Source organism: Porites lutea, chromosome 1 (genome assembly GCF_958299795.1).
Source record: "Porites lutea chromosome 1, jaPorLute2.1, whole genome shotgun sequence".
In the NCBI taxonomy this organism is placed as follows: Eukaryota; Metazoa; Cnidaria; class Anthozoa; order Scleractinia; family Poritidae; genus Porites; species Porites lutea.
Window position 1 is genome coordinate 19,520,782 of NC_133201.1, and position 10,516 is coordinate 19,531,297.

At 39.1% G+C, this 10,516-nt stretch overlaps 1 protein-coding gene across 1 annotated transcript in view; it reads right to left on the minus strand.

The window, feature by feature from the left end:
- Positions 1-1,063: 1,063 nt before the first annotated feature.
- LOC140925754 (uncharacterized) overlaps positions 1,064-10,516 on the minus strand; it is a 31,451-nt gene continuing 21,998 nt past the window's right edge. The window contains exons 4-10 of the mRNA XM_073375638.1: positions 8,278-8,286; positions 7,747-8,038; positions 7,026-7,327; positions 5,487-5,680; positions 3,968-4,211; positions 2,923-3,044; positions 1,064-2,019 (exon numbers count right to left, since the gene is read on the minus strand). Coding sequence (XP_073231739.1) covers positions 1,764-2,019; positions 2,923-3,044; positions 3,968-4,211; positions 5,487-5,680; positions 7,026-7,327; positions 7,747-8,038; positions 8,278-8,286 — 1,419 coding nt within the window. The 3' untranslated portion in view covers positions 1,064-1,763. The remainder of the gene's footprint in view (positions 2,020-2,922; positions 3,045-3,967; positions 4,212-5,486; positions 5,681-7,025; positions 7,328-7,746; positions 8,039-8,277; positions 8,287-10,516) is intronic.

Sequence of the window (10,516 nt, forward strand, 5' to 3'; positions counted from 1 at the left end):
CACAGGCTAGGGATAGGAAAGTATTGAGATGTGCCAAGTACGATTAATAAGCGCTCCTGACCATACCTACCAATTTCAATACGTCTACACGCTAGGGATAATAAAGTATTGAGATGTGCCAGGAACGATTAATGAGCGTTTCTGACCATAAATACCAATTTCAACAGGCCGACAGGCTAGGGATTTGAAAGTATTGAGATGTGCCAGGTACGATTAATTAGGGTTCCTGGCTATACAAACCACTTTCAACATGTCTACGGGCAAGAGATAACAAAGTATTGAGATGTGCCAAGTACGATTAATAATCGTCCCTGGCCACATTTACCAGTTTCAACCTGTCTGCAGGCTATAAATAAGAAAGTATAGAGATGTGGCAAGTATGATTAATAATCGTTTTTGACAATCTCTACCTAGTCTTACGCCCCCTGAAGGCTAAGGAAAGAAAGTACTGTATTGAGATGTGCCAAGTACGATTAATTCTGATCACATTTACCAGTTTTAACCTGTCTGCAGGCTATTGATAAGAAAGTATAGAGATGTGCCACTTAGTTTACAACCATTGTTAGTCCTCTTCTAGAATATGCTGCCCCTGTCTGGCAAAATATACCAGATTTTCTAGCTTATAAGATTGACAGCATTCAGAATAGGGCTATCCGCATCATTTTTCCTTTAATGAATTACAACGAGGCATTAAATGCCCTTAATTTAACAACTCTAAGTGACAGACGCGCCCATCTATGCCAGGTTTATATTGATAGACTCCGGAATGAGAATCACCCCTTGCATTTTATGCTCCCCAAACAGGAGGAGGTTATGCATAATTATAATCTTAGACCTGGCATTAGCCGCTCCACGCGTCCTACCTGTAGGACCAAGCGCACGCAAGAGTTTGTCACGCATAACTTGATACCTAGTGGCTTGTACAATTATATTTTCTAGTATTTATTGGATTTATTGTATTATACTTTAGTATTATATGTTTTGTAAATAGCTCTGTAATTCAGCCATTCTGTATATTGCTGCAATGAGTCTTAATAAACAGTCATTATTTATTATTATAGAGTACGATTAATAATCGTCCCTGACCACATTTACCAATTTCAGCCTGTCTGGAAGCTATAGATAAGAAAGATGTGCCAAGTACGATTAATAATCGTTTTTGAAGGATTCTTTCCTCCGTGTAGACTGTATTTCTTTCACACACAAATTAATTTAAGTTGTCATTTATATGACTATTTTTCCTTAACGAGTTATTGCTGAAGAGGTTTCATTTAAAAATTACACCATAAATAGCGTCATGCATATGACGTAGTACTGATGAAGAGGTTTAATTTGGATAGTCACACATGTAGGTTTTCGTCAAAAGATTCCAAATTTAAAACTGCTCGAAACATAAACTATACATGTGAACGTACTACTACAAAGGTTCGATTTTGATAGTCACATCATCTAATTTTGTCAAGAGACCAATAGTTAGAACTACATGCGAAATAGCTAGTTTCATGTGAACACGCTACTGAGGAGGTTTTAATTTAAATGGTCAAACTATCGGATTTCATCGACGGACTAGTCACTAAAGTAAGATTTCGAACTAAATCAGTAAAACATAAACAAATACAGTCATGTAAACGTGCTACAGATAAGGTTTCATTTGAACAGCCGATCACATCACAGCATCTTACAACAGAGATAAACTAGGGACTATTTTTAAAATGTCTCTATTATTGAATCTGGAAGTAAAAAGATTAACTTTAGCGCAAGTCTCAGACGATTGTAGTTTTCTTCTTTGAATTTCCGGCCTTTTCTGTAGAGTGAGCAATAGGCATCAGTTCCAAGGCTACAGCCTGCTCATTACCATGGAAGTCTTCTAGTTCTATGTCGCCCTCACTCCCCGACAAGCCTTCGTAAATCTCTGGTTTCAGCATCTGTTGTCTCTCCTCTGATTCTGGATCGAATTGATCTTCCATGTCATCTGGTAATGGAGGCAAGGGATTGTTTGCAATATTTTCACTTGAAGGCCTATAAGAAGAAAACAACGCTGTCAACCATGGTAGATTCCTATAAAATTGACCACACATTTTAGATCATGCGCACGATTATAGAAGGCAACGTGAATCACAATAAAACCTTTAACAACGAGCCGATAATTCTGTGAGACAAGATCGCAATGCTCTATTTTATTATCATTATTTCAAATCTTCATGCCAACCGCAACGGACTCGAAACATGATTTGTACGCAGCGAACGGAGTTAGATTTTCTCAATCTGAGATTTATACGCTATTACGCCTTAAATGTCAAAAACAAAAGGCGTTATAAATATTCGCCTGCCAAACTGAAAAATAAGAGTCTCCTTGAATAACAATCACCTCCAGCACACCGTCTTAAATATATTAAGTGATGTTATAAGGGAACCTCTTCTCTTCTCTCATTCTCTTAACGCTTGTTTACCTTTGATTAAACGCCGGTATTGACATAAGGGAACAGTTTCTTATTAGCCACTCGTTCGGCTCAATTTTAAATTTACCGTGCACAGCAAGACCATTATCTGTATCCACGAGATAAGCAATGTTATTTCTTACGTAACAATGTAACTGAGTCTCTTTCGTTCTTTGCCATGACCATGCACTTGTCTCCTTAACGATATACTGTCTCCTCAGTACTCCTTTGAAGAATCTATTTCTTCCCCGAATAAGCGCTCCCTCAGTGGCCAAGCTAGTATATAAGCAGAACTGGCCCTACCTATCAGTTATTGAATTAACGTAACATAACGTATTTATTGTCGAACTAATATTGGGAAGTTCTTTAGCCTGGGACTTGTTGGCTCCTTTATGGGTACGGAATACCGGGTATGGACAACCCAACTCGCTTGTGGCTGAACTTTTCAAGAATAAAAGCCAAATGCTTAATCGAGAGTACTAACCTGTCATAAACATCTGCTCTCGTCACAAGAACGGTGTGGTCTGAGTCATGTGGATCAAGGTGGTAATCTTTTCTGCCACGGTTGTTGTCTTCTGTTGAGTGAAGGTACTCGGTCGCGACACTCTGTTGTGAAAAATAAGCCCAATATCGAAGTTTAGAATAAACATTCCAGCCAGGAGCCCATAACCCGGAGCGAGCAACGTCCATACTAGGCCTATGTCACGGCGTTTTTACGGATCAGTTTATTTTTAGACACATTTTAAGGGGCACTTCTTCCATCGAAAATAAAATCTCCACCATATCTATGAGCGCATTCGAAGTATAAGATTTCAAAACGGAAACCTAAACGTTATTAAAAGGCAGAAAATACCATTTTTAGGTTTGTAGGTTTTGATGACCAGTTTGTGAAATTTAAAAGATATTCAAAATTCGCGCCAAAACCGTTCTAAAACTAAACTGGTTCGTGAAAACGTCGTGACACAAGCTCATGGAAGTTGCTCACTCCGGGTTATGGGCCCCTGACCACCAAAAGATGCGCATCCCTCATAATCTTTCTTTCAGTTGGCAGTCGAAATTCTCTGATCTTATAGAATCGTAAATTTTTATAATCTGTATAGCTTTAGCATCTGCATTGCGTCAGTCTAAAGAAAAAAACCGCATTCAGATCGTGTTATCATCATTCCATGGCCGATCCTACGGGAGGGGGGCCCGGGGATCCACCTTCTTTATAGGCCAAACTGCAGTCTACGGGACTAAATGAGCGGGTCCCCCATTTAGTTAGAGATTTGAATCCGCCACTGTCATTGCAAATATGGTAATTTTTAAAGAGCACACAGTATAAGTCATCTCTTCATATTCTTCCTCCAAAGCTTAATTCCCGCTCGCTCCATCAGAACAAAGGATATATATACTCAAGAGAGTATCCCCTTTTGATAAACTTCATTATTTCCTTTGAAGGACCTAGTGTACAATAAGTTCTGACAAGAGAGAGGATAAGTTCTCTTAGTTCCTCCTTTGCCTCAAAAACAGTAGAAAAAAGGCCTCACCTGGGAAGCGCGTTGCTCAAGTATTGTACCAATCGACTGGCTGATTTGATCAAATTTAGGTCGCTTGTCGGGACCTTCCTGCCAGCAATCTTGCATAATTTTGTAGATCTCCGAAGGGCAGTCTCGGGGATTTTCCATACGGTTTCCATCATTGAGAAAGTCTAGGAGCTCTTCTACGGGTATAGTGGGATACGGTGTGCCGCCCAGTGTAAAGATCTCCCACAAGCAAATACCAAACGACCATCTGCATTATTAAAAGTCAAGGTTCAAAACACACACTCGAAGGGTCATCACAGCCTGGGTCATTCCAAACCAAAATGGTGTCAATAAAGCTAGCTCTGTAAGCTGTTTAAGCTAAACTATGGGCTCGAGGAAACAGATGGTAAGCTGCTATTACCTCCACTACAAGTGAATTATTGGAATCAAAACTTACATGGCTTGCATATGAAGCGCTACAGTCAAGAATCGTTATCAGTAGTATTCTTTTTCTTTCGCGTACTCTTTACAAAAAATGGAAAACGTTATCTGCTGAGTTTACATGCCCTGATATAAACACGAGATTCGGGTGTTGGGAGAATTTAAGAGAGTTCGTACAAATTGCAAACCACAGAAAAACAGTTTTCTGCTAAGGTGCTTTTATAGCGGCAACTTTCCCGAGAAAAAATTGCTACCTAGCTCTTTGTTTATGGCGCTGATGAAAAGAGCAGTTCTTACTAGTCGCGAAGTGTTGTATCTACACGAGGTTTTGTACGTGTAATCATACGTTTTTGTTTTGCATTTATAATAAAGTTCAGATATAACGTGCGCTCTGATTTGTTGCAAAAGCGTGCTTTATGAGAGTATAAAACATACTGACGACACTCGTTTGCTTTAAAAAAAATAATAAAGATTGTTTTGAAAATTAAAAAGGAATGTGTGGGGAATTTAACGGATTCTTTATATTCATAAAACAAATAAAGAAGTCTTGACTGAGCTCCATTCTGTTCTACTACTCACGAAGTGGAGAGAAACACTCGACTACATCTCGTGTTCCCCCCTACACTTCTTTCGTGTGCTAGCCGTTGCCAGTCATGCGTGCTTCACAACGTACAGAACAGAGCACAGTCAAGGCTTCTTTATTTGTTAAAAAAGGTAATATTTTAAAGGACGGATTGTTCTCCCTTAAAATGTCGTCTTGAGCGTAGAAACTTTGATATAGCATGTTTTTAAAGATTTTTCAAGTTCCATGCGTCTAAGTTATGGGTTAATAAAGTAAAGTTGTCGAGTTTTTCAAAGCATGGATGCGTGGTTGCGTTTAACTGTGTCACTCGCATGCAAACATACTTCTCAGCCAATCGGAGAGCGCCTACTAAGCTATGTTATGGCACGTTTAACTTAATTGTAGTAATCAAAAGACCAGCTTCTTTTTAATTTGAACGCCTAGTTACGCACTAATTATATAGTTGTCATCCTTGAGTACGATCCCCCCCATATTTTCATATTCCCTTCATTCATTTTTTTAAATGTCATTTGTACTTACACATCACTTTTCTCTGAGTACTCCCTCAAAAACAATGATTCTATCGCCATCCACTTCATTGGCAAAACACCACTGTTTGTCTTCATATATAAGTCACTCTTGTAAATATTTCGAGGGCAACCAAAGTCAGCGATCTTCATGACGTAGCCTTTTCCAACAAGAACGTTTCTGGCCGCCAAGTCTCGGTGAACACACTATATAAAACAGATATGTTAAAAAAAAAGAAATGCAACATCAAGACATCAGAAACAAGAAGGAGATAATAATAATAATAATAATAATAATAACAATAAGTCCGCTAATTTTAGAAAGTCGATAATGGGGTGACCTTGTAAATTAGTGTTTTATGATCTTAGTTTTAGTATTTTTATTTCATCAAAATTTTAGTCTATGATAGTGGAATGTAAATTGGTCATATGTTAATAAAGATTTTTGCTATTTTCGTAATAATAATAATAATAATAATAATAATAATAATAATAATAATCACGGTAAAAACAGGAAAAACAATTTTTATACCAACAGAGAAGTGCACACGCTACAGAAAGTAAAAGTAAATAAAGACTAAACATTGTTAAACAATGCTCTTCACTTACTCTCGAACGCTGAATTGTCAGTGAGGAACCAACGCTACAGACACTTACGTCTTCGCTTCTTTCGCTCCCGGTTCATGGCTGATTTAATGTCACAGCTGTTGCGCACGCTTCTTACCTCCCGTAACCTTTTCTCCTACATGTTGCTTTTTCTAATCCTTTGCGCGAGCTTTTGGCTACTGAGGTCTCCTCTCTCTGAGTTACTATACTTTTTTCCACTTATTACTCATAATAAACTCTTACAGTGCCAATACTCGAAGCTGGGCGTTTGGAAATAGATTATCCAAACACGAATCATAATAATCATGGCGGTTTTTGAAAACAAAAGATCTTCTCATTAAATTGGAGGGCTAATTCCTGAGAGGTCAGGTAAGCTCAAACGGTTTTTAAGTTATCAACAGTTTCATAGTTGCGCATTGAATTGTTTTGGTCCGTTTAAATTAACAGAGAATCTCTTGTTTAAAAAAAAACGGTAAGTTCAAACGATTTGATTGGATAATAATCTTTCAAGCGCCCCGGTTCAAGAAGTCATACTCTGTTAAACGCGAAAAACAAACAAATAGGCGCAGTTTTAGCCGGTCGAATGAACGATTTAAATCATGAAAAAACTCCTTGAAGCCAAACGGAGAAAATAAGCAAGTGCTGGAGAATAGACCTTTTTAGCTTGTATGTTTTGTCTTCCCTTTTTCAGACCACTTGATGGTACCCCAGAGAACCGTTCCTTTCAAAAGTTGTTCTTTGCTCGTGCATCCACGAGCATATGTATGCATATTTTATGAAAAGACAAAATGCAAATTGCCTTGAGAACATCACTTGGTGTGAAATGGGAAAATAAAACATAAGCCAAAAAGGTCTATTACAACCAAGAGCCACTACAGCTCTTGTTAGAACTGAATTTTCTTCAGAAATGTGGGAATCCTTGAAGGGGACAACATTACTAAATTACCTTTTTAGACGCCAGGTATTCCATTCCACGGGATATTTGGTAAGAGTAGTTTACAAGATTTGATATATTCAATCCTATCTCTGGGTCACTGGCAGTCGTAGTCCAGGTTGCTTCATAAACATCTCGCTTGCCTCGTAAGAACTTTTGTAAACTCCCATGTGGTGCATATTCCAGAATGACAAGGATACGATCTCGCTTGATACAAGCACCAAGGAGGTTTACAATGTTTTTGTGTTCTCCAACGTAAATTAGAATTTTCAGCTCTGATACCAGGTCTCTAACTTCCTCTTTAGTAGCTCCCCCTGAAGTGCCAAAACATCGTACTCGGTCAGTTAAAAAAAGTGCAGTTTCCACAGGGTCTAGTGGAGTCCATGTGACCATGTCACAAGCAACGTTCAGTTTAACTGGGCACAAAACTGAGCGATAGGAATGAGCACGAACGGTACTCGTGCAAGATAGAGGCCCTATGTGAATTGTCCACCTCACCCATGCTGAATCCCGGGGCATGGCTGGAGTTTTTTCCACTGGTAGGCACAGATTCCCAAATCAACCCTACCCCGTCTCCCAAATAATTACCGCGCAGGTAACCTGGTAACTCGTCCCCTCCCCTACATATTATCAGCTGCTACAGTAACTATAAACCAAATTTCTTTTTTGTCCCCCTCCACCATGGTAAATGTTACACAAGTTGAAATACAGATCTCTTGACTTGAAACATTACCTTTAACAGTCTTTACAGCTACGGTGGTCTTCGTGTACGCCCTGCCTCTGGGATCGTGGTACGCATGGCCGGCCCTGTGTTGACGAAACATTTTAGGTCGCCGCTGACTTTTCTTTTGACTTTTGTCTCTGGGACTAAAGTTGTTTATTCCTGTAGCCTCTGCTTTAATGACTTTTCCGAAGGCCCCTGATCCTAGCAACTCCCCAAGAATGAGCTTGTCCTCAGGAAACTCGAAATCAGGGTCATAAGGCAGATCATTACATTGTTCGAGCAGTGTACGATTAGGGTCAATCTAAAAAAATGAAGAAATATATTATTACTTAACGTATACAATAGGGACCTATTTAGTCTAAGCAATGGTAAGTTCATTCCCTCCAACTGGAAACTGTTTGGTTCATGAGTATTACCTGAATTTAGAAGGCCATTTCAGGGCAATGGATCACTTTTTGAATCGAGTCAAAGAATAAACAAAAGCCAGTTTAGGTTTGAAAAGTGAGATTTACAGTTTCCGAGTCAAAATGCGAACCTCACCTGGGAAACCTAATGAAAAAAAAAAACACTTCCTTTGAGGTAAGCACAACGATTTCAGTTCAATATTCAGTTAAAATAAGATTACTACTAGCGAAAAGGAATTCTGGAAAATAAAAGGAATTCATCTAAGGTCTATTGTCGGTCCATTGAACGTTGGATACAGGTTTTCGATTCTAGTTTGAGAAGTCCTAAACGAAAGACCCCGACAAATTCTCCTTAACTAAAAGACGTTAGTGAATCAACTTATGCATTTGAAGAATTACAAATTCAGTTGTACACAAGTTAAGCTAAGAAAGCGGGTACTTAAAAGGTGATCGGTTGTCATTTCTCTATTCATTGTTTTGTCAATCTATTTAACGTTTGGAAACTTCACTAAAATTTCCACCATGGCATTATGACTTTGTTTGACATTTCGATCGGAGAAGAAAAACTCAGTTTTGAGAAAATGAAAGATCTCTGCCCATATGTTTCCACTTAATAACTCCGCCCATAAATTAAGACGGAAAACTGATCACACGTTTGGCTGCGGGGTGGCTTAAGTTAGGAAGGTAAAAAACTTTTAGTGAGCAGCTGAAAATGAAAATGAAAATGAAAAATAGAATAGCAGTTGGATCGATCTACTCCATCTGAGAGATTCCAGAAAATTTAAGATGAAAGGCCCGTTTACACGTTAAAAGAGAAGGAGCGGCTCGGTTAAAAACAAGTACCGGTTCCAGACGAAATCTCCTGTTTACACGTACAGAAAATGTAATGTGCCCGACAGAAAAAGGCACGGTACTTGAGAGCCCCTTGGAACGGGTACTAGACTGTTTACGCGTTGTTTTCTTCGAGACCGGTACCGAAAGAGCCCGCGATAATTAAATAAAACTGCTTCGATTAGTTGTTCATATGCGCTTACACATACAGTAGACTGTGCGTATCTCCGACAATCATGGATGCAGGTTTACAAGCACTTTTCTGGTTTCTTCTAAAGAAGAGAACACGAAATTCACGTTTGACAGCGCGTGCGATTCTTCGAAGAAGTTCTTCTGAGAAAATGTACCGAATTAGGAGAAAAACAAGGCTTACTGTTCTCCTTTTAACAGCCCTTGTATCGCACTTCACAGTCGAAACGAGCTTCTGGCAAATTCCAAGAACAAGCGCTTGGTTTGATCTTACATACAGCACTTACTCTGACGATCAATAGTGTGCTAGCTTTCGAGTATCTAAGAATACTTTCCAGTTTCTTCTTCTAACACACATGTGACGTACGCTAAACAACTGACGTGGAGCACCACGGGCTCAGAAAAAACGTAACAGAACGGTACCGAAAAAAGGGCGAGCGTTTACACGTTGAAAAGAAAACAAAAATGTGGGTACGGAACCGTTTTTTATCGGTTCCGTTCCGAAAGGGGTCCATAGCCGCCTATGGACCTTGTTAGGAACGGAACGGATACAACTGGAACGGGTCAAGTACCGTTTACACGTCGAATTTTGTCGGAGCCGTTCGTCTTTTTATCCGGGCCGTTCCAATTTTTTCGGTCGTGTAAACGGGCCTGAAGTATCACACTTGTTTTGAGACGGACAGCCATTATATTGTCATTGCTGCATTGTGCGAACCTGAAGTGATTTGTCCCCTGCTATGAGGTACGTTCTGCAGGAAAATTCTCAAATTAAGATTCAGGTGTTTCGAGTGTCGTTCTGTAGAACAAGACTACACTTAAGTCTGTAAGTCTCAAATCTTCTGTATCTTGACTCATCTCACTAAGCTTAAAACCACCTAATTTCATTTGAACTGATCAACGAAAACTATTAGTACAGTCCAACCTGTATGTGCGACCACATTTCGCAAGCGACCAGCTCCCACAAGCGACCACTTATCCAAAACATCAAAATTTTCCCATTCAAAGCCTTTTAGTTGGAACTTTTCGTAAGCCAACGGAATCACTTTTTAGCATGACAGTTTAAGAATTTTCCACTGTTTTTAACCTGTTAAAGCAACTGCTACCTGGTACAATGGTCTGATCTTTGCCTTCCCTGTATGTACTACGCTATTCAGAATATAAGCAGAAATTTTAGAGAAAAAAATAACATGGATTTACATATACCGTAACCTAAAAATGAAGTGCAATGCATTCTTTCAAAAAATTAGATGTATCCGAATTTCTCAGTCCTGTCAAAAGACCTCCTATGACTCTCATAACTGACCACATCATGGAAGCGACCACTTATTCTTCGAATTTTAGGGGGTCACTTACGG